Genomic DNA, 25,674 nt, shown 5'->3' with positions numbered 1-25,674 from the left:
AGGTTCACAGTGTTTAAAAATTGTCTACAAAAATATTTATTTGATCTGCTGATATAATTTTGCTGTACCAGATATTTATAAAAAATAAAATTTACAGCATCAAATATAATTTGCTTTAAAAAAAAAGGGAATAAATTACTTAACATATTCCTAATATATTTTAAAGATGGTTAAAATTGATAAAACAGCCTTTTTAACATAGGTTCGAATTGTTAGTTTTTGAAATGTATTTTATAATTGGGCTCTGGTTTAAACCCCAACAGTACAATTTTGGTTATGAATTATCAAATTTAATTTAAGAAAAAATGACATTACTTATTCCAGCTCAAGTAAAATTACAATTAAATTACTTACGAGTTCAAACCACGACCACAAAGTATAGTAAAAAATTTAACTATTGCCCGAAGATATCTGTCTCAATAAAATCAAGCTTTTCAATAAATGGTACAAGGGCCAGTACCTCATAAACCTCTTTGAAGCAAGCTTTTGGCCTCTCCAACACAACGCCACGTTGTACCCGGTCGACAACCTCTGTGTTCTTCAGTCGGCCGTAGGGCATCTTGCCGCACGTGAACACTTCCCACATCAGCACACCTGCACACAAGCAATGTACAGTCAGCCGTGTTACACCATGTGCACTCGCATGAAACCAGAGGCCGGTAGGCCCGGGCCTACCCAACATTTCAAAAACTGAATTTTGGAAAGAGTCTTTTTTTCAAAAATACACAATTATTTAACATTAGGTTTATTTTGAAAACTATAAGAAAAGTAAATCTTATTTTCATTACAAACTGTAATTATCTGTCCTCTGAGAAGGGCAGCATGCAATAAAATTAAAATATAACTTCACCTGCAAATTTTCTAACATTTTACATTAATATAAGAGTAGTGTTGTGATATTCACCTTATATTAACACAAGTTTAATCCTAACAATTTAACTTTGTGACCTTTATAGGTATTCAAGTGTATTTTGTTGACATACATTTATACGTTTATAATAATTCTATTATACATATTGGACTTTACAGACAAATTACCCTCAAAAAAAAAACTTTTGATTTTGCATATTAATTTTGAAAATTCCCCGGACCACCCTGATATTGGGGCCAGTATCCCAAAACTGTGCATATGCCCCTACGGTACAGACCGGGCCTGCCCAAAAAAATAATCCTGGAGCCGCCCCTGCATGAAACTACACATAATACAGCTACATCCTACAAGTTTAAAGCAGTTAACATTTCTTCACACATAAAGTGTTAAATTTTTAAGTATGCACCTTAAAATAACAACATGCCATAAATAAGCTATTTTTTTTACCAAGCTACACAGTTTGACAGTACATTGAAATATGTATGACAAAAGTATCAACTTGGCTAATTAATTAGCCAGGTGCAAAGAGCTTTAATAGTAATCAGAGAAACCTCCATCTAGTTTCAAAAAACTGACCAAAGATAAGTTTCTAATGAGTGCAGGATAATCAACACCAAAGGCTTACATTATGAAAATACTGGCTAATGGGATGTTCAGATGCACAAAAGTTCAGTTTTTTTTTGTCAACATTTCAATCGCCACTTCAGGGTAGTTTACGAGTTCTCTTATTTAGACTGCTTTTGTATGGCCTAAAAGATTGAATACAATGCATTTTTTTGCTATAAATAACATAAGCACATATAAAACTTTTTTTTTAAAACAAAATAATAACCACTCAACAACTCACCATAAGCCCACACGTCAGACTTGGAGGAAAAGCGTGTGTAGTTTAGCACCTCTGGTGGTGCCCATTTGATTGGGAACTTTGTTCCACCAGAGCTTGTGTATTGGTCATCCAGAACATATCTTGGAGAAAAAAAAAACAAGCCAATGCATAATTATCCAACAAATCTCAACACTATGTACAGTATAGTGTGATACAACATATATAAAATATATTTTATTTATTTAGTTGTCAGCCTCACACACTAGAGTCCAAAGCAAGTTGGTACTAAACCATCTTGGACTAAACACAACCACCAATAACAAAAAATACAACTGTTAGGTTCTAATACAACAATGAGTTTAAGTTTTGTCAGATTACTAATTGATTTCATGTTTTTAGTAACATTTTTGGTGCTTGGTGTATTAACTTGCAGTACGTTATACGATGTTATACGTTGCACTGACAGGCTATGTGATATTTCGGTTTTATTGCAATTCACCATATAATCTCACGTCTATGGATAAGGACAAGATTATATGGTGAATTGCAATAAAGCCTAAATTACATGGAAAAGCTGGTTGATACATCATATAACACCAAAATGCTAGTTAATACACCACAAAGAACCAAAATGCAATAAAAAAATCATTAAATTAATCCGCATATTTAATTAACATTCAACTCAGATTACAAAAACATTATTTTTTTTAGTATATTAAATTGAATTAATTATTAAAATGGAATTAGTACCATAATGTATATACTAAATATAGATTACCAAAAGAGCTGTTATTAGCAACTAGTTTTTACTGTACGACATGGGAACTTTTTACAAACGCACATATAATTGTCAATTTATTTATATTTTCCCAGTAGTTAAATATGCTTATTACAAAACATTATATTGTAAAAGTTCATCACGTGTCAGTCAAAATGACAATGTTGTGGTGAAGTCGGTATCACTGAATAAATGTTGTATGTGTTTAAAATTGTGATATCTTTATATATAAAGGAAAGTAAAAAAAATTTACACAATTTTTTTTATATATATTTACGAAACTGGCCTAAAAATAAAACCATAAAATCTCATCACTAATGATTGGTAGAAGTACATTTACACGTTTTTCTGTGGGTGATTAACGCAGTGTTGAATGTTAGCTAGTACAATGGTAAGATTACAGATTTTACAAATGGCAATACTAGCAAGGCAGTTCATTCAGAGAGACTGAAGGTATGTTAATGTGTACAGGAAGGCCAAAAGGAATTGCAGCAGAAGCGGTGTGATTTTACAAAGGGCACTTTCACAACAGACTTATCGAACAGGAATACCTTCGTACAGCTTAACCAGCAACTGCTTGAAACTGGGAGTCTAACCAAACTGCTGACTGCTAGAGCACATGGCTCTAGAAATATTTGCATTGACTCTTAACCTGCTTCTCATGTTTGAACTACACTTCACTGCAATTGCACGTCATCATAGCCAGTAGTGCTGCCCTGACTGACCCAAATTCAAATTTGTGAAATATTATTTGCACCTTTAACATTGCAGGGTTGCATTTTCTAAAATATGTTAATTTAAAAAAAAAAAATGCTAGTTTCTGCATTCTCTGCAACTCATTAAATATACGCCACATAATTCACAAACATCCTGTATAGCACCTAGTATGAAAAAAATTTCTTAATTTCATTACAGTATTTCCCTCAGTTTCGTAATGTAGAAACTAATTCACGAGCAATTCACTTAAGAGTTGGCAAATAAAATGAAACCCCTACCTCGCCAGTCCGAAGTCTGCGACTTTGACGACGTTCTCTGAACCAACGAGACAGTTCCTGGCAGCCAGGTCTCTGTGGATGTAGTTATGCCTCTCCAAATATGCCATACCTTTGCAAACCTGGAAAAAAAAAATGTAACAATTGTAGCAAATAAAAACATTACATCAAGATAGCTGGACAAAAGGAACGATGCTCGCCACTCAAAAGTATGCCAGTTTACTTACTTTTTATCTCACAGGCAAGACTGCTGATCAGAACAATCATGAAAGGTGAAGACACTGAGAATTCTAGATTATCATGAACCCAAGTTTATTTTTACACATAATTTACAATAAAATCGCTAAAACTTATGAAAAGTTATTCGCTTAAATCTTGTACTTAGCACAAACATGCGCAATTCAAACAAATGTGCAAATATATTACAGGATAGCCATCATGTAAGAATAATTAATTTCAACTATAATGCTTATATCAGTGAAACCTAGTATTTGCATTCTGTATGATTTCCCGCATTTAACACAATTTACTTTAGATCACATTTACGTACCATTAAATGTAATTAAATATTTTTCCTCAATTTAAATTGCAGAAATTACTTTCTTCCCACCTATTTACATCATTTATAAGACTTCAAAATTTGTTGTGGTAACTGATGGCCTAGTGCATTAAAACTGTGTTTGTTTGTTAAAAACAAAATCTAGGTGTAATTAGTAGTTCCGTGGCCACATCGTAGTGACCTTTTCCAAGGTGACGGTTGTGCTAAATATCAGTAGTATTTTTGCCAATACTGATGAACTGGGTTATTAGTGAATTAATGTAAAGTAGGTATTCCTTGAAGGAATGCATACAGGAAATGATGTACATATGTATTAGGTTTAGTGATGAGCCAATACAGATTCTGAGCCTTTTCCGATACTACCGATACTAAATTACCGATACTGCCGATTCCATTACCATTACCGATATTGCCTAAATGATATTTCTAGTGTGTTGGATGAAGCCAACATATTTTACTTTAGAAATATAATGCATAACACAAATCAATGACCATAACTTTAAATATAAAATGTTTAATAAATGCAGATTACTTACTACAACACTTTCTCAAAACATTTTTTATGAAAATGCTATGGTAATCTACCTATGTAAACAAGCACAAAAATAACACATGTGCCAACCGACATTGCGTGCCAACAGCCATGGTGTGTCCAGTATGTGGTCCATTACTTGCTCAGAAAGCCGACAAGCTCGCAATTGCGTTCCGTTTCCCGCATCAATGCAAGAACGTAATAATGAAACGTGTATGTCGAAAAAATACCACATACAGTAATATAGTGCCGAATTTAATCACATGACGTTTATATAATCTATAATGTATAATCTATAGTGACACTTTATTGTACGTAGCGGAACATCATTCACCATTACATGAACAAAGAGGTAAAAACAGAACCTAGCCGCCACATTGGCTACACTACGAATGATTGTACCTTGCGTGAGCTATGGCAACGGTGGAAATGCCGTTGCATTTGGCAATTCTGTGATGACTTGCTCTTCCTTGGCCCTCGATTGTTGTGGACACCATTTTGGTCCAGCACAAACTTGTTCCGTGAAGTACACATCATCGCTTCCGAACCGCTTGTTTTTATTGTGATAAACGGCACCGCAGAATCAGTTTCAAATTCGCTACTTTAATTTTTAATAGTGTAATTTAGGTTGACATTTAGAGCTGTCTCACAATTTACGCCTTCTCCTCTGCTCCCCGTGAGAAGTGTAAACACGGAAGCGCCACCACGCAGCAGCAGACGGGAGGAGAACGGGAGGAGACCGGGGCAGGCACCTGTATGCACATGTCCAGCAGCAGTCCCACGTTGCCCCCCAGGGAGGCCTCGTGTCGCCGCAGGTAGTTGAGCAGGGAGCCGTGCCTCATGTACTCCGTCACTATGTAGATGGGCCGGTGCTTGCTGCACACCCCGTACAGCTGCACCAGGTTGGTGTGCTGCAGCTTGCTGCGGAGGAGTCACACACGTCACCGTCACTCGGGGCGTCCGCACAAACCTGCCGTAACATTACCCTGACTTTCCCTCACCAACATATCAGATTGTTTTTAATAATTTACCTATTTTGCAATTTTCTGAAATAAAATATCCAACCTCCACTATCCCAATTTCTAGCCTAGGATTATATTTTTAAAAATGAAAATTTAAATAGATCCTTGGAAAGCCAATTTTATAGTGAATGACAAAATAAAATGCCACCTAAAAAAAAATCAGTCTGAATGATGACATACTGGAGCACATTTTCCCTTCTAATTTCCATAAACGTTGGAAGATCCGCAACTTTTCAAAGATTTACAAGTGAATTCCCCGACTTTCCAGAATGTGGACATCCTGGACTAACTTCAGTCAAGGCCAAGTGCTTTCAAAAGATCTGCTATTTCAACTAAATTACGTACCAAAAGTTTGTTTCTCTAACCCTAGATAAATCTGTGGTGAATAAAATTTATAGTACCTCAAAATCACATTTTTGTGGTGCAAAATAATGTCAAGTAGTTTTTGACATGTAACTTTTTTTCACACAAAAAAAAATTATACACCTTGTTATATCCAGGTTTCATAAACACACACACGCCACTAACTGCCGGTACGACGAACAGATGAGCAGAATGGTAAGCAAGCATTACGTCATGACTTTGGCTTCCTCGATGAAGTCGTCCTCGGACATGGTGCCTTCCTTCATCATCTTGACGGCCACGTCTATGGACCCTCGCCACTTGCCGCGACGCACCACCCCGAACTGGCCCGACCCCAGCTCATCCAGCAGCATCAACTCCTGCGGGTCGATCTCCCACTTGTCTGAGGGCACAGCACAAACCTTCACATTTACACACCTAACACTTCATGGTTTCATCTTCAAGACAATTTTGTTTTTAAAACAGAAGATTTCTGTTATTAGTTTCATTTTACATGAAATCTGTTTATTAAATAAAGATAGCCTATTACTGAACAAATATGACACTGAAATGTTCCGGCTAATTTATCCAAACAGGGTCATTTCGCTTAATACATGATAACATGATGCACTATTACAATATGATTTTTAATAAGTATGTCTATTAGGAACAAAAAAAAATGTGAAGTATTTTTGCGTTTGAAAATTTACTAATGTAAATGTAAAAATGAGTAACAGTTGCAAGATTAAAACGCAGTAACATTTTTCAGAATTTTTTTTTGCATAAAATGTGGTACAAACTTCATGCTAAATAAATTACTTTCATATAATATAATATTTAAAAGGTAATGTATTTGTCATTAGAGTTAAGTTCTGATTGAAAATGCTGATTGCTTTCGTGATATTAATTGCATTTCAGTGCTTGGAGGTGTATTAACTTGAATTTCGGTTTTATATTATGTGTTGACATGCTTTTCGGGGTTATTTAGGGTTTTATCGCAATTCACCATACAATCGTCCCTATTTGAAGTATGAAAACAGTAAGAAAACAGCCCCTTATTATAAACAGCCAAGTCCCAGTGAGAATCATGTAAGCTCTATATACTTAAGACATTGGGAGGACTGACAAGAGGCGGGCAGCAGCACGCAAGAGGCAGAACTTTGTGGACTTTGGTTAGTTAATTACTCGGCACATGGCAACAATGTGGGTGTGGTCGTAAAACAAACGACTGGAAACTGAGTGCGAACTGCGCCGAGTGGAGGCTCGCAGACTTGGGTTTCAATCTGCGACACGCGAAGGTGTGTTGGGCCGCGGTGACTCTTGGGAGCCGTCACCGCAATGCAGAAAGTGCGGGCAACTGGTTACGAACTGTGGCTGCAAAATTAAGGAGCTTTTTTTTGGAAGAAACTGCTCCCGAGTGATTTGAAAGTGTTTTATCGACATGTCATGAACATTGGCTTGTACACGCTGGCGATCTACGCGGCTACAAACGGTAAGTCAAACTGTTTTATTCAATCATGTGGTACAGCATCCACCAGGACTGGCAGCAGACATGCAAGATAAGTAACTGCAGGTCATTATGATAGATTGGCAGTGCTTTGGCTTTTGCCCAGAATACCAGCTTATCAACGCATTGGCAAGGCATTGGTACAAGTGGTGAAGGGGAGGTGCAGGGATAACTCTCCACCCAAAAAAAAAAAATTTCCACCAACAACGGAAAGAACTTTAAAGCAAAAAGTGTGAAAATTGGTTCTATTACCCACACCTCCTTACATCCCTAAATGATATTCTGGATATGCTCCCGGTGGAGGGGAGCACAAAGGAGCGCTAAGGAGCGGTGAGGAGCGTACCGTGGCTGAGGCCGGCGGTGGCCGGCACGGGCCGGTCGCAGGGGCTGGTCTTGAGACGCGACGCCAGCCCGCCGCTGTTGTGCCGGTGGTAGTTCACCAGGTCCTGGATGGAGCCGCAGCAGTGCTTCTCCGACAGGAAGAACTCCCCCCGCGAGTTCTGCTTGATGTGGTAGTGCTTCACGTGCGGGTGAGGACTGCACACACATCCCACCGGCCAGTCAGCTTCCCTCCCGTCGCGCACACACACACACACAGCGGAGTTGCACGTCCTCGTTACTTAAAGCTCAGTCTCAAACATAATCAGTTGGTCATTTAATTTCCTCGTCATTTCCATTATTTAAGGCCTCCCCTTTTAATCACTGCAGCTCTCTTGCATTGTGTGTTTCGCAACACATTTTATATTGATTAAATGTTATATTCTTATATTATATATTTTATAAAATCATTAAATGTTAAACAGTAAAAAGACATTAATGTCACTTGCGTGACCTTTTTAAAGCACCAAATTATGTTTAGTAAATATACAGTGAGAAAATTTATGACCAAAAAACAAATGCAAGAGAGGTATCTGAATAAAATTAATAAAATCTCTTAATGAATATTAATGATGAGAAAATTAAATAACCAACTCAACATGCAAGGCAGATCATTAAATGCAAGTTTCATGCAAGTAAAGATGAATTTCGATGCACTACTGCTCTGTCTCATTTGGGGCAAAGGAACTCAATCCTTAATTGAAACCTACTCTCTTCCTTTTTCAATCCCCTATTTTTTATATTGCTTCCCTTGTAAATATTGTACAGGGCTGGCTCCCCAAGTTCGTCCAAAAATAATATTTTTTCCCTTTAACCTTATGACAACAGAAAATTTTTTTTAACTTAATAATGGCAACACAGTTTTAACATTCTTACTAAATTTCTCTTATAAATTACTCTTGCACATTTTAGCTGTAAATGGGCCAATTGAAAATACACAATGCATGTACTTATTAGGAACCAATCTCTGTTGAATGTTATTGAAACACGGATGCAGGAGCATATCTGTACAATGGAGGTAAAAGAACACATTGTCACCAAATTGTAGTTTTTTTTAGAAGATCATATTATTTATTTCATTCTTATTTAACTTTATGAAACCAACACACTCCTCTTTGTATTCTTTATAAGACAAAAGTACAATTCTCAAGCTAAAGTTTGATGTTAAAACTGTGCTAGTTATTTCATAATAAAATGGACATGGTTTCCTTAACCTCAGAGGTACAGATATCTAACATTAACTATGCATTGTGCATCACTATACAAGCTTTGATTTAACCAACCCGGTGTTTTTGTGGGTTGTACAGAAAGTAGGCAAAATTGACAAGTTTGGATACAATTATTCACCTTGAACCACAAAGTCCTGCCCACATGTATTTACACCAGAAAAGAAAGTAAAAAAATGTATATATTAGTTGTGGAAAGTTGTTACTAACACTTTGGTGTATAGCGAGAGAGTGTACAAGCCCTTGGTGGAGGAGTTGCGCACCACGAAGCAGCCTTCCTTGTCTTCGTGCTTCAGCAACGACTCTGCCCTCTGGCGAGACATGTCCCCCACGTACCATCTGCAACAACATGTTGCTCGTTGAAACAGGAAGACCTATAGCAACTGGAAAAAAACTGCGGGGTCAATGCCCTCCAGGAGAGACTCCATGATCCTCTGCATACTTGGACAAACATCACCTGTTCACTGGCTGTGAGGCATCTCAATTGGATAACATAGCAGAACATTTCAAACTCATTAAATTCAATTATATTAGAAGTATTTACCAGGTATTAATATTATTTATATATTTACGTGTTTAGTACTCTAGTTCAAATCTAAACCACTCAAATGAGGTTTACATTCCGAAAGGGTAGTGCATGGTGCCGCTCCGTCCTATTTATAACAACCTGAAAACACACACTTGGAGACTTCAAATAATAAAAAGTAAAATTACAATGATAGTAATTAAGTAACTAAACATTAGTGCCGATTCTACACACCTGTTATGGCAGCCAGTTAACACACGCATGCACACTACTGGTGGTTGGACATAAAATGTGTTGGGTGGAGATGGGGCATGAAGCGGAGTGAGGCACATAGGGCTTAATGACTGCTTACATTAACAATCCAAAAAATTCAAAATAATGAAATGAAGAGGGATACTTTTCAGGACATAACTATAAAACACAAAGTATTTAAGTCAAGAAGTTTATCAAGATAGGAAAGGTGTTCACTAAAGTAAACATTGACAAAAATGGAGCAGCTTCAGAGGTTTACTAATTAGGGCAAAGACATGCAGCAGCATTACCATAGAAAAAAAATTCTGAATATTTGGATCGTACTAAGAAAGCATTGGAATTGTCATAAAATGTAAATTGTGTGAGTGAGAACTTAACTAAATTTTTTTATAAAGAATTAAAAAAAATAACATTAAGTAAACTAGAAAATGTTTATTTAAAACTGTTGCAACTTGGCAGCTACCATAAAATAATGCCCTAGGTTTCTTTATGCAGAGTTAAGTTTAGGTTCAATTTCACACAGTAGATATGGCTAAATATATACATGATATACATTCACAAGCAGTGTTACTTAAAAGGGTAGAAGGGAAGAGTAGTTAATATCCAAAAACATGCGAAAATTCAGATGACCATTTTGACATAGGCGTGCCTACAGGGGGGGCCAGGTGGGCCATGGCCCCCCCTAATGTAATCACTCAGATCGGCATTTTCTCTAATGCGTTCGTTAATATTCGTATATTCCTGGCACTGTGACACTCAAACTGTTTTTCAGTGTTGCAGCGAGCTAATTAACAATATTTTTAAACATTTTATCGTTCTGGAAATATAGCCGCCTTAGTTTATTTAAAACACAAGGTCCCTTAAAATGGCCAAGCAAAAAAAAAATATTTTAAGAGGTTTGTTAAAGTTCTGTCGTCTGAATTGCTGTGTTTGCATTCACTAAAAAGAAGTTCATTTCAAGGTAGATCTGGACCAAGCTATTGGAAAATTCGAGGGAGAAAAAATGTGTAAGTACCCTTTAAACATTGTCTATGGAAAAAAAAACATATTTTCAAGATTGTTAAAATTATACATATATAAATATTAACTAGTAAACATATCTCGTTGATACTGCACAAAAATATAAACACGGCAATGAGGGAATGTATTTAGACTATTTAACATTCTAAATTCAGCTTCTGATTTAAAAATTTAGCAGGGCCCCCCCTAATGGAAATGTCTGGGCACGCCTATGCATTTTGATCACCAATAGTTTTAAAAATATAGAATGTTTATTAAACTTTATAACAAGCAAACAGTATGTTCATAACATTTTGCTACTTACTCGTATTTCTGCAGGCCCAGCAATTCTTTTTCTTTCACATAATTACTAGGAATGTAACCAATTGACCTGAAAACAAAATAAAAAAAAATTTTAAACTAAATAAATTGAGTCCCAGGTGCATGAAGTTAAATATAGTCCCCACACAACTAACCAAGCAGTTCATAGTTATTGCCTCAAATTAAAAACTTAAGTTCAAGATCAACAGCATAACTTAAAAAAATTATTTTGTAAATACTTTAACATGCTTGAAATTTCTATTACAAAAATATTAATACAGTGGTCATTCATATTTGTTACAATAAATTTTATAATTTTGTTGTATTTTTTCCAACAGTTTGCCTAACTGTTCTTTACAAATCATTTGAACAAACATTCTGTGATTTTAATAGTAATGTGCCAACTGTTCTTACTTCGATTGAAGTTTCAGGAATATAGGAATACAAATATCCTCTGATTCTCTCCTTTGGTTATGCTCCTATTTGACATGCAACAATAACATAAGAAAATACCACCCTCAAGAACAGTAATACCTAGCTTAAAGACCAACAGAACACACTGAAAGATGTGTGGTACAATAATCACAGAATAGAAAAGTGATTTAACAAGATTGATCAAAAGAAAACTCCTTTAATGATATAAATAAAAACATTAAAAAAAAATTGGTCAGAAAAATGTGATGTGTTGAAGCCATGATTGCTAGCGATCAAGTCAAAAATATTGGAAATAATAGCTTAAATTATGAGCTATGGATAGTTAAAAGTTTCAATAATTGTGTAATGATTCACAGTGTGAGAGTGCATGTGTTTGTAGATATGCATATGCATATGTTGAATTGTGTAGACAAGTGTTTGAGTGTTCTACATAGACTTCAATGCTGCCACTTTTCTACAGACTTGAGTTAACTAATTATATTGTATCCATTTAGTTCAATATTCATATGTTTTCAATCTTTCTAACCAACACCATCATTTGTGGTGGTAATATAATAAGAGTTGACAAGATCTGTTTACAGACAGCTTCGAGTATTAAAGTTACTGACCCTTGCTCATCCTTGACCTTCCACCAATGTTCTTGCGAATCGTCTAGAACCTCGTACTCTGCACCCTGAAAACAATGCAACAGACAACAAGTTAATGTAATGTTTATCACAGCTTTTACCATGGGTGCCGGAAGGATTGTGCAACATCTTAGCTCTCTGTATACAGCATTTGGTAGGAGTAATTATGTGAATGGAACAGAAGCAGCATGGAATGGAAATGTGTAACCATGGTGCTGCCATCTGTGGCAGACAATACAAACCAAAATTCACAAAGCTAAAGGGAAACATTTATAATATTAACAGTTTAATGAATGTATGTGTCAAATGTGTCTCTGCTGGGCGCCTTACACATTACGTAGTGTAGGGGCAGGGGACGGGGACCCACCCCCATACCACCCCTGCAAACCCTATTGCACAATTTATCCTCAAATCTTATATGCATATTTAGTCTAGTAGTCACGCGGCAAGTGATTTGATTTGACATGCGTGTGTGTGTGTGTGTGTAAGTTTCGAGCCACACAAGACTTTTTTGTGCAAAAAGCATAAGACTGATGCCATCAGCCCTCAGTCTGATTACACGCCTCATAATGACGTTCAGTCCAGGTAGGTTATGTTCTAGACTTTAAACTATGTTCAATCATTTTTCTTAATTGATCAGTAAACACGTGAGTAAACAATAAACAGTGGCGCTCGCACATATCGCCAACAATGAAATAATTTAAATAAAACATTACTAATAAAAAAGAGACATATATAAAAAGACCAATAAAGTTACTTCAACTAAGACTTATTTGTATAAATACCTACATACACTGAAAAGCAGAAAATTTATTTCTCACTTTAATTTTTTTTTAAAACGAAGATATTTGTCTGTTTTTCTGAAAAGCCAACCAAACAGTTAAAATTACCACAAAAAGTGTGGTACCTTGCTGGGTGTATGATATAATCTTGATTATAACTCAGTTGTTACAAACAAAAATCCAACTTATTAATGACAGTTTTGACAGGTAGTACACAACAGGAGTACAATATTTATAATTTAGAAAATGAATTTTAATAATTGAACCATTAATGGTACAGAAAAACTGATTTTTGTTTACAAATCCATATGCATTAAGAGCACAAACTTAAGTTGTGGCATTTATTTGCATAATATGGTTTCAACAGCATCATTTTAATGTCATTTAACTAACCCATGAGATTACGTACCTTTTCTAAGGACAAATCTCCTGCTTCTATGGCTTTGAATGGATACAGAGCTACCACAACCTTTGGCCGGAAAGTCAGTTTCTCCTGGAAAAAGAAAGAAAGAAAAATGGTCACCGAGGAAATAAATGAAATCTAAGTTGGCAATCCCACATATACATTCCAAATGTTATTCTACACAATATATGTATACAGCATCTGTATATAATTAATGTTCTGTATTAAATATAGTCTAATATAAATAAACCTTAAATTCTATCTCATCCACCTATGTTGCACCATATTTTTAACTAACATGGTTGATTATAAATGTCTGTGATAAGTTTACCATAGCCTTGGGTCAGTTCCTAAATATTACATTTCAGATTACAATTGTCACTCATATTTTGAATTTAATTCTTCATTTTGGATTCCACCAGGGCCGGATTTAGAGGTCTGGAGGCCTCAGGGCAACAGAGGAGCGGAGGCCCCCTGGCCCCAAATTATTTTCCAAATAAAATGAACAATTTTTTTCAGTCGAGTTTTCCAATAAATAATTTATTGTGAAATCAAGTAGATTCTCTTAGTATTTAAAAAACATACATAAATATAATCGGAGACAAGAATTATATGAAATTAAGTTTTAGTGTTAATGAATATTTCTGTTAATACTTAACAATAATATAATCATGTATGTACAAAGTACTGTAGGTAAAGGTAAAACAGCAAAAAAAGAATATCAAAGGATTTGTGGGGGCCCTCCGTTTGTGGAGGCCCCGGGGCTTTCGCCCCGGTTGCCCTGCCCTAAATCCGGCCCTGGATTCCACCATATTCCTTACTCTTCAAAATAATTCTTATTTAGACTTTGATATAGTGTAAGCTATGGTAAATGGGTTAGTATTTTTGAAGATACTCTTACTGATGAAAATTTTCCAATTGTTTCGAACGCAGGACCGCGACACGTGTCGGGCCCTGCACGGCCACTGGCGTCACGCGCCGTGTCACGTGCTGTTCACTGACGTAAGGCATTACACGCGCGCCTCGCCCGATTACAAGGGTCGTCGCTACCCCCCTCCCCCGACCGATCTCCGCGCATCATAATTCCTCGGCGCTGTTGCCTATCGCTGAGCAGCCTTGGGAATTAGGCGACCACGCGGAGTGGCGCGAATAATCACCGCATTTCTTGACGTTTCGGGCGTCGGGTCGGCCCAGGATGATGATCGCTCTCGTTGGTTCCAGAAGGGCGCCTCAGGTACTAAAGCAGCGACGCCGGCCGCCGCGGGAGTTCAGAGTGAGTTCAGCGAGAAACACAAGAAATTGGGAGTTGGTTGATGTTTGCCTTGCATTTATGCATATTGTGTAGGTTAAAAAAGTGTATTTTAAATCGTTATTGAACTTCTGCGTCTTAAGTTTCTTGCGTAGTTTATAAATACACGACAACACGTAAATACGATCTCAAAAAATACATATTTCAAAATACTGTCGCCACACCACGCACAATCTCACTTCAACTCTAATTTCACGAACTAAACAACCAAAAGACGATCATAATTAACAATTTTAAGTACGCAGTTGTCTAAAGACCTGATTTATATGCCACTAACGCATACGCAGGAAACGCTGAATGAGGTGATCTATGAATTAATTGTTGCACTACCACACGCGACATATAATGCATATTTAAGGAGATACCGGTACATCAAGGATATACATAAAAATTTTGTCGAGAATAAAATACATTATAAATACATCTTTACAAAGCTAAATAAATTTATTTATTTATTTATTTAGAAATGTGGAGTTTAAAAAGGGCTATCCTATTCAACTAAACATAACAGATTGGAATATACAGATAAAAAACGAATAAGATAAAACTTGCACAAGATAAATTTGGATTTACTGAAGTTTTAGCGTATTCCTAATATTCGTGACGTATCTTTTCTAGCAAGCTAAATTAAAATTCCGTTGAGTGTAAAATAAAAAAGGCTGTGCTAAATCGTAACTAAAATTAAATCTAGATATAGTTAAGATAATTTTGTTTGAATAGTTTTCTTCAGTAAACCAAGCATATATAGCAGAACAACGTATTTTAATCCCATCGCCAAGCTGACAACCTCACCGTGAACACCCCAACTCCCCGCCACAGCAGACTCCTGCGTAAGGCCTGAGCGGACATGCCGGCACTACTGCGCTGGCACATCGCGTTACACTGCGCGTTTCTTCCAGAGCCGCGAGGCCTGGGCGCAGCCCGCGACGTCAGCCGAGCAGGCCTCGGTTACACTAGCGCCTGGGCGTGATGTTGATTACACTGGGCGAGCGATGCTTGCCGTGACAGGGTTACCGCACTCTTACATTTGCATTAGTCATAACAAAACATTGATGAAATGATTGCATACTTTTATGAATAAAATTGAATCATTTTTATTCAATTATCACTATTTTGTATGGATACAAAGAAGGAGTGAAATGAAATCTACAATTTAATTGATACATTTACTTTTATTTGCACTCATTAATTCAAATATGTTTATTACTTTAACGAAGAGATTATTTTAACTATAACTTGTATACATGTTTGCTATTTAACTTCTTCCAATCTGTGTTATTATGTTAATTATAGGACGATGATAGGTAAAGTAGGAAACGAATGGGAATGTTTCAAGTTTAATATGCCTCGAAAAAGTCAAATCGATGGTGGTTCCAATCGAGTGGAAGAGAGATAGCTGCGGCACACGCGTACAATGAGCGTAACGGGACACTTTTTCGTGCGTGCAGCCGGCGTTCATCGATTTATTAGACGTTCCAGGTCAAAAAATAAGCATAACATGCTGAACTGACAAAATGTTTTCCTATACACTATGCACTTAACAGTGTTTCTATTTTCTTTAACATTACATGATCAACATTTCCAGTCTGAAAATTTTAATTATTGTTAGTAAAATCAGATACGGATAATTAAGAAAGCACAAACTTATGGTTAAAATATATGTTTTAAGACATTACGTTACTACAAAGTATGCATTTTCAATGTTTTGAAGTCATCTTTCTTATTCCCTGAGGGTTCCCTGTTTTCCACATTTTCCTTGTCTTTGGGAACGCTGCCTGAGTTAATACCTTTATTATCGTATCATATTGCTTTATGTGTTTTAAGTGTTTTATAACCGACCTCCGTAGCGTAGTCGGATGCACATCGGCTTACGGTGCGAGGGGATCTGGGTTCGAGACCCGGGTAAGGCATGGGTGTTTATTTACATTAAGAGATTTAATTGCTACGATATGATGACGATTCGAATAATATAGTTCTGGTTGTGGGCAAAAGCCGTTAACCACTCAAACAATTAAAAAAATATATATTGTTTGTATTATTTTTTCAAGTAAAATTTAAAAAATACCACGACAATCAAAACACATCGATGGCAAGCGAATACCGGAATGGCGTGATTAAATCGGGCTAATTTGTTAGCAACTAATGGATTCTCAGGCGAGCAGCTAGTAAATTTGAAGACTGGTCTAGTTCTTCCACCTTTGTCATAATTGTGGTTTTTAATTGGTAGTTTAGCTCTCGATTAACAAAAAATTAAAGGAAGAAACTGCAAAGAACATCTCTTGAAAAATAATAAGATTCAGGTATGGAAGCACAACCTAAACCCGAGCAGTTCATTAGTTTACCGAAGTAAAATGTTAGGTTAGGTTCGGTCAGTGTAATAAATAATAGTTCTTAATTTTTTTCCGGAAGGGTACGTTAGGTAATGTTTTAAGTATGTGCCTTATGGTGAGAAAGTAATTTAAAATTTAAGTTCGGTGCAACGAGTATTAAGTCAAGGAATATAAACGTCAACGGCAATTTTAGTGCTCCGAGAGCGTTAAGAAAATGTTAACTTTTATCGGAAATAAGCGTGAATTCTAATAATACGTGGGTAAAGTCTGATGAAGGTGCGGGCCCCATTCACATATTCGGTTTCGCATAACATTCGCGATCCCTGCGCCAGCCGCCTGCGCACGTGTCGACTGAATGCGCTACGAGCTTCTCCGGAGACTTGGGCACTTACCACGGGTGCTCGCGCGTCGGCGGCGGCCGTGGTCGGGCTCAGGCCCGGTGCACACGTGCGGACATTGTCCGCGCGGTGCCGCTGCGGCGCCGGAGATGCCTTCTCGGAAGGCTTGACTGATAAGAAATAATGCACACACAGCTGCGGCGCGGCAGCGGCACCGCACGTCCATTGCACGTCCACTGTGCTTGCCGCACGTCCAACTACGTTCCTTAGTACATTGGTGTCAATCGAGCAGTGCACACGTGCGGTATGTTGCCGCAAAGTGAGATGGCAGCATCACGTGAATTTGAAGACATATTATATGTTGAACTCTTCATCGCAGAAGTTAAAAGTTATCTAGAGATATGGAACGTAGCCGTTGAAGAATACCATGATCGTAATAAAAAAGAAGTGCGTGGATCAACATGTGCCGTAAATTTTGCGAATCGTTTGACGAAAAGGATGACAAGGAAAAAAACGAAATATGTAGATAAGTATACATTATACTTTATTTTAATGAATGCCTATATGTTAATCTATATAAATACAGACAAGAAAGTAGTGTATCCAATAAACATTTGTATACCAGGTACACAAAGAATACCCGTTTACGTTTGTACACATCCATCTCGTTAGTCGGCATCGTTCAGACTGTGCGGTATTTGTCCGTACTGTGTGAATGTGTTTCTGCGGCAACGTTGCGGCGCCGCAGCGGCGCCACGCGGACAATGTCCGCACGTGTGCACCGGGCCTAAGACTTCTAGCACAGTCATTCGGTTCGAAAAGTCGACCTCCGTAGCGTAGTCGGATGCACACCGGCTTCCGGTGCGAGGGGTCCTGGGTTCGAGTCCCGGGTAAGGCGTGGGTGTAACATATACATTCTGACATTTTGATAACGACTTGAAATTGCGGATTCCACTGGAACATAATGACTCTTTGGCCGTTGGCGAAAGCTGTAGGCCACATAACACTTAAAAAAAAAAACCCGGTTCGAAATGTAGAGGTTACTTGGAATGTTTTCCGGGAGTTTTGAAAATTGGTGATTTTATACATTTTGATGTGCTCATTCCGAATTTCAACTTTGCCACCTCGTGTATCTGCCGCTCGCGCTGCCATATTGAAAAAATGGCGCCTAAAAGCAGTTTTTTTTACATCTCCTTTCTAACTCATTTTACGACAAAAACATTTATATACAAAATAAACTAGAGAACATTTACTACAATTTAAGTAATCACAATTTTTTTTTCTTTCGGAAAGGGCACATCGAAATCTATAAAATCACCAATTTTCAAAACTCCCGGAAAACTTTCCAAGTAGAACTACCAAATGACCGTACTATTCGCGTATGAAAACTTTTACACCCAGAGCCAGAACCCTTGGAAAGGGTGCTGGGATGTTACCTACACGGGAGCAGGCAACTGCTGAGGAAATGGGGTATCGTGTCGTGTGGGGCTGGCGTAAGGCAGGGCACACACGGAGTGAGGCACGTCACGTCACAACACGACACGACACGACATCTTGTCCGATAGCAGTTGACTTCCATATATTCACGTAAAAGCAATGCACACTGAATCATACGCAGCACGACGCAACAGAACTTTCGCGATCAGAGACGTGGCGACAACACCGAATGACTGTTCCAACTTGATCGCGAGCACAGTGTGTGATGGCTGCATGCAGCGATCTGCGCATGTGTGAGTGTAAAAACTTTGACGACAAAAGGAATGCCGTAGTGTATTTATGGCTGACTATTGAACATTGCTTTTCATCATTACTTTAATTTGAGTAAATATTCACTTGTAATTTTTTTTTCCATTATGGAGCTGGATGAAGATCGATTAGTATGTTTATTACAGGTATGTCGCGTCACGTCTTGTTCGATTCTATGTGCGCCCAGCCTAACGCGCCATGCTCATGCGGCGAGGGTCGTGGGTTCCACCCCCCCTTTTTTTTTTCAAATTTATAACCACCGAGTGAGTACCAAGTGGTTAAGGCCCTCACACAGCGTCAAATTTTCGCTTCCAACACCATCCAATATGTCGAGTCAATGTTGGAGGGTTATGATGTCACCCAAAAACGTCATTAGCACAGCCACGTTTCTTTGACAAGTTGGATGATTTGAGTTTCCGTCAAATACTTTGCAAATAGGACGGGGTCTAAAAGATGTTGGATGCAATCAGACAATTAAAATCGCGCCTAGAGAAAACGGAAATGAAATCCGTTTCCATCTCAACGTTTCTTTAAAACGGCGAAGAGTACACGGCCAATTAAAAAGGTTATAAAAGTTAAAACCTTAAAAAAAACACTATGTTAATATGAATGTCGTATACGAAAACATTTATGCGTGAAAGTTAAATTATGTTTCTATAACTAAAAAAAAATCTCGTAACATTTACAGAGTGGGGCAGAATGCAAACCCTGATTTGGCGGGTGAATTGTAGGTGTGTAACTGAAGGTATGTTCGTAACATTCGCCTTATCGTTCTGGACGTTATTCCGAGGACAGCGGCGTGTTTTCCGTGTTCAACAGACGCCCTAACTGCCTCCATGTTTTCGTCCTCACATTGCTGATCCATTTCCGAATGGTTTTAGGGAACAGGGACACTGTCGTTACGTTATGCGCCACCACTACACTCCCCCCTTTTTTTTCTTAAAAAAAAAAAAAGATCACAACAAAGCCCCGATGCTCACCTGTCCACCTCATGGTGACAACTGAAAAACGGCACCTGTTGTCCCACCCCTCAACCTGCTTTGGAGCCCCCAGTGAATTTTTGGAACCAGGGACTGCATTCTGCCCACCATGTATTTCCATTACGTGACGAATATTATTGTGATTTAAATTTATACATGTTCAAAAATTTTAAAAATGCACAAATAAATGACAAGTGATTAGTTTTTTTTTAATTTCAAAATTTAGAAAAAAAATTGAAAAGTTTGACAGAGCTCGGATCAAAAATAAACTTTGATAGTGTAACATGATTAAAAACATATTTGAGGTTATCTGTCTAAATATATTACTATTTTCCGTCCAGTACGACCCCTCCCAACTCTACTGTCAATATTTGACCGTGTGACAAGGCCTTTGGGACTCCAATTTCGGCTTTATCCTACATATTATTTTTTTGGTTTTTCACTCATTTCAGATTTTTATCAAGAATTAGTTCAAAAATGAGATCATAGAAGCAATTAAGTATGAGTTAACCAGCTATGAAAACCCAGAAAAAGGAACTTCTAGTAAGAGAAAATGACGCAATTGGTTAAAAAAAAAAAATTAGAATTTCAAATATTTTTACAAACTGCAGTAACAAGCAGCATGTATCTGGGGATAACATAAGATAAAAAAATGTTAAAATAATGAATAATCTGAATAAATTAAACCGGATGAAAAATTATGGCATGAATGTGCCAGATAAAGCTACGTACGCACGGGACACTAAGTAGAGTTGTTGAATCGCATTACGCAATTCAATGCACGGGCCACAAATCCTTTGAAGAGCATCTTGAGGGCGCAGTCTACCTTATCGTTACTCTGTGGCAAGACACGGGATTACAGACCACTTTGCACGAAGTTCCTTTTCCCGGCACCAGGATGTGTTGCAGGTTTGTAATTACGTCACAAGCTCCTCGTGACGTCTCACTACTAGATGCTTGAGAGGTTACAGTAAATTCCAAATGTGTTGACAGAATTCCTACCCCCTACCCCCAATCTAATCTTCTAGGTAGATTTCATAGAAATACTACCTATTGTAGCCGTTACCATGGTGCGACTTTCGGGGATATATATATATATATATACACACATATACACACATATATATATATATATCACAATTTTGTGAACACGATAACTGACTCAATTTTTCACAAATAACTTCCAAACTGATGCATAATATCTATTAGTGGAAAATCTCGGTAGAGTTCGATAATGGGCAATATCCGACCAAAGGAGTAGAAATGGGGAAGGCTTTTTGAAAAAAAAGAAAAATCGCTGTAATTCCCATAATATGGAAAATATCACATTTGTCCCAATGCATTATAACTAGTAGGATTAACACCATAACACCAAGATATTTTGTCCAAAAAAGTTTTTGATTCGACCAAATATAACTGCAAGAGGTAGAAAAAACAAGGGTTGGAGGACAAAAAAAAATTATAACTCCCTTCGTAGGCACAAGATCGAATTTATTCGGATATTTTGTAAATCTTATAATTTTTATCCAAAGCTTTTGTCTGAAACAATTTTTGATAATACATACCATTACTGCAAGGGCTGGAAATGAAAAGGGTAGAAAGACAAAATGTAATTCCTTTTTTTAAAAATAGATATACTATCGAATCCATTATAACTTATTGTAGAAACCTCTAAACTTTATCTAAAACCTTTGGCTGGAATATTTTTTGATGAAACGAAATATTACCGTAAAAACCGGGGTTGAAATTAAAAATAAATTTAAACTTTCTTAGTATCATATTCGTTGGAATTTATTAGTAAACATCTTCATGTTATCTTAAACCTTTGTCCAAAAAATTATACGACCGCGTATTAATGCAAGGGATGAAATATAGAGTTTGAAGTTCAAAAATAATTGCATAACTACCTTAGTAGGCATAATATGAAATCCGTTAAGACAATCAATGCTGGATGCATTAAGTTAAACATATTCAAAATATATTTTACTGCATGGAATATGAGAAAATGTTAAATCGATATTTCATGAATATTGACGAACATATATGATGTAATGTACGCTAAATTAAGTTATTAAAATGTTACAGGAGTTTGTAGAAGTTTCCACAATATTTCCAGAAGAAATATGCACTTCAGAATCTATCTACGCCTGTAGGCTGTGTCGAAAAGTTTTTTTTAATATTTGGTTTTATCTTAGATCTTTGTAATTTGTAAACGTATTCACGTTTGTACTATTTTAAAACACAATTTATCCTATTTATTCTTAAATTACGAACGTAAGTTTTCTTCGGCATAAAAAGCCAAACTTTCAAGGCCTGTCAAAACAAAATGGCTGGACCACTGGCAGGGAATTGTGAGGAGGGTGTGGAGTTTCCCTCTTTGGAAAGATCCCATGAGGTGGATTTTTTTTAGGCCCGTTCCACAATGACACGTAAACGGAGACGGATCTCACGGAACAGAGTGTCTACAACAGCACGCAGACGGAAACGGACCCGCATGGATTAGTTTGACGATACAGAACTCTCCCGTTTACGTGGCTCCGTGCGACCAATAGAAGCCGAGTACTGGCTGTGGTGGTAGCCATGTTTGTTTATGTTCTAAATGCGTTAAATTGTTTTTTAATTACAAGACTACCTATTGTTATACTATTACTTTGTGGTTTATATTTATTATACATGTGCATTATGCCTGTCCTAAAATCTTGAAGAATAGTATTTTAAAAATAAAATTAATAATTCTTAACCTTGAAATGCATCTCATTAGTTGTCATTTGTTACGTTTCTGTGCATTGTGGAAGCAGCAGACACGATTCGTCTTCGTTTCTGTGCCTTTGTAGAACGGGCCTTCAAGTTTAGTCAGCCTTCCCTATATATCTCTCTCTCCTCTAAAGTAAGGGTTATGAAAAAAAAAAACGTAATCTAAAATTTGGCATTTAATGAACACAGACGCAAATCTAATTATGCCAGGTACGTTTATTACTGTTCTGAAAAAAAAAGATGGCGCTAATCACAACTTCCGTCCCTGGACAAAGAACAAATGTCCGGAAAGTGCTTCTTTTCACCGTTATACTCTGTGGAACGTGTGCACGGTACACAACACACGTTAGTTGTGTATCTTGTCGATGTGGTATTTCACGTAACAGGAATCCGATGCATAAGCACGGCGCATACATACAAATAATGGTTATTTTCTGTTGAAATGAAATGTCGGATTGAGGCGTGGTGAAGACTTAGCAGAACTCAGCCCTGTGCAAGAGCGGTATGGGCTCCGGCCTGATACGCATCTAGACCCCTCACTAACACCGCCACAACGCCCTGCACTCGACACAGCGGAGCACGTGGACAGGAGTTGCGCAACTGTCGCCGAGAGACGAAGTCCCCACTTCTTCTGGGCAACGGCCAGTACGTGACGAGACTGGCTTGCGGATCAACAGGGCGCTGCCAGAATCAGCGATGCACTCTCGCGTCTCCGCTTTCCTGGAAGAAAGCTGCCGTGATGCTGTGACGTAACATCTTTCGCACACAGTGGACCACATACCGCTCTCTCACAAGGCTGAGGCTTTGAATATATATACTGTATAGAAGTCGCGAGTGGATAGGATTTACTCTACGTTTTTCAGAAGCGTATGATGAGCAGCTTGGGAACTTCACCGCTGCAGTGCGCTGTCGTAACGCCCTGTATCGTCTTAGTTGTTATTTACACGTTAGAGCGCAGCGCTGTCGCCTGCTGTCATACCCCGCACCCCTCATCCATCATTCACTGCAGCTCAACGTCGTTCAACGGGAGGGGGAAGGGGTGTTTTAAGAGTTCGACACTTGTCCGCTAGGGACCACCACAAGTCGATGCCCTAGAGATGGTGGCGATTGCGGCGGTGAATTAACCAACTACCTCAAAACCGTATTAGAAATTTTAACCTGGGCTGGCGAATTCTATACAATATATATATTCAAAGGCTGAGGTCTGCTAAAGCCTTCACCACGCCTCAACCTGACATTTCATTTCAACAGAAAATAACCATTATTTGTATGTATGCGCCGTGCTTATGCATCGGATTCCTGTTACGTGAAATACCACATCGACAAGATACACAACTAACGTGTGTTGTGTACCGTGCACACGTTCCACAGAGTATAACGGTGAAAAGAAGCAGTTCCGGACATTTTTTCTTTGTCCAGGGACGGAAGTTGTGATTAGCGTCATCTTTTTTTTTTTTTTTTTTCACAACAGCAATAAACGTACCTGGCATAATTAGATTTGCATCTGTGTTCATTAAATGCCAAAAATTTTAGATTAAGTTTTTTTTTTCATAACACTTGTACTTACCAGTGTTTAAGTGTACCTTTTTTTTTTTTCATGTACTGTATTTAAAGAAATAATATAGAGTTTAAGGTTCAGTATCCAAACAAAATATTAAAAAAAAAAAAAACTTTAATTGCGTAACATTTGAAAATTACAATATTGAAACATTATTAGACAAAGTACAGAAACTAAATTCACTTTTACTGCTGTTTTACCTAAATCATATCCATATTCAAGGTCCAATTATAATATATGATAGTATGCATATAAAATTAGGTAATTAGGACATATATACTTACTGTAGCGTTTTCATCCACTTAAAAGAGATATTGTACAGTTATTGTTGACGTGTAACATCTTAGCTCTCGGTATACAGCATTTGGGGGAGTAATTTCGTGTATGTGATGAAAATGTGTAACAGGAAGTTGCTGTCAAAGGTGCTGCTATCTGTGGCGGATGACGCGAACCAAAGATCACAATGACAAAGAGAAACATTATCGTATTCACGGTTTAGTAAATTATAACAAGATGGAAAAGTATTTTAAAACCATCCTTGTCGAAAATCAGGTCTAATTATGGGATTTAGGAGTTTTTTCATGTTTTTAAAATTTTATCTGAGTCGTTTCTAAGAGTTAAAATTTTCCGGTTGTTTCATGCTGCTATCTGCGCTTGAAGGTGGCAAGCAATGTTTACGATTCAGGCACCGAATTCTAGCGGCGGGTGCAGAAAGTACGTGTGTGATTTGCGTCCAGAAATTTTGGTACATGAAAAGCGAATATTTTATTTATCTGTATATTTATGACGCTCGGCATTATTTCCAAGAATTCTGTGTCCTAGTTTCGTGTGGTAGATTTATTTGCAACACGAAAAACATGAGAACACGTAAATTTGCTCGTTACCGAGGTTAGATGTTTACACATCACTGGCAAGTAGGCATAAGTCTCGCTCACTTTTTTAATTCGCTTTGTTTCACACTTTTTGTAATTTACAAAAAAATTGACGGCCCCTTCTGCGCCCCTCATAACCTGGTTCTCGGGGCAGCTCCCCCCCCCCCCCCCCCATTTTCCCTTCTAGATTCGTCCCTGTCTTTAGCATTCCGCGGCCTCTACATGACCTGCATATGTACCCACAGTTTTGTCATTTAGTTTAGATACACATTGTGTGTGCGTGTGTTCGTTTATATTTTCCTACCTAAAAAAAATAAATAAATAACTTATAATGAATATGAAGAGTGAAAATAAAGGGGGGAAGAGAGAAATGACTCTACAAACACAAATGGAACAATTGACGGAATTTG

General features: G+C 37.5%; 1 protein-coding gene across 1 annotated transcript in view; it reads right to left on the bottom strand.

Moving 5' to 3' along the window:
- LOC134533843 (tyrosine-protein kinase Btk) overlaps window positions 1-25,674 on the bottom strand; it is a 406,493-nt gene that overhangs the window by 8,756 nt on the left and 372,063 nt on the right. The window contains exons 6-15 of the mRNA XM_063371537.1: window positions 13,384-13,467; window positions 12,175-12,239; window positions 11,136-11,201; window positions 9,244-9,372; window positions 7,773-7,966; window positions 6,154-6,325; window positions 5,311-5,479; window positions 3,471-3,589; window positions 1,719-1,837; window positions 461-594 (exon numbers count right to left, since the gene is read on the bottom strand). Coding sequence (XP_063227607.1) covers window positions 461-594; window positions 1,719-1,837; window positions 3,471-3,589; window positions 5,311-5,479; window positions 6,154-6,325; window positions 7,773-7,966; window positions 9,244-9,372; window positions 11,136-11,201; window positions 12,175-12,239; window positions 13,384-13,467 — 1,251 coding nt within the window. The remainder of the gene's footprint in view (window positions 1-460; window positions 595-1,718; window positions 1,838-3,470; window positions 3,590-5,310; window positions 5,480-6,153; window positions 6,326-7,772; window positions 7,967-9,243; window positions 9,373-11,135; window positions 11,202-12,174; window positions 12,240-13,383; window positions 13,468-25,674) is intronic.

Source organism: Bacillus rossius, chromosome 7, assembly GCF_032445375.1.
Source record: "Bacillus rossius redtenbacheri isolate Brsri chromosome 7, Brsri_v3, whole genome shotgun sequence".
Taxonomy (NCBI): Eukaryota; Metazoa; Arthropoda; class Insecta; order Phasmatodea; family Bacillidae; genus Bacillus; species Bacillus rossius.
Note: the sequence above shows the minus strand (reverse complement) of the source record. Positions and strands in the feature narration are given on the sequence as shown.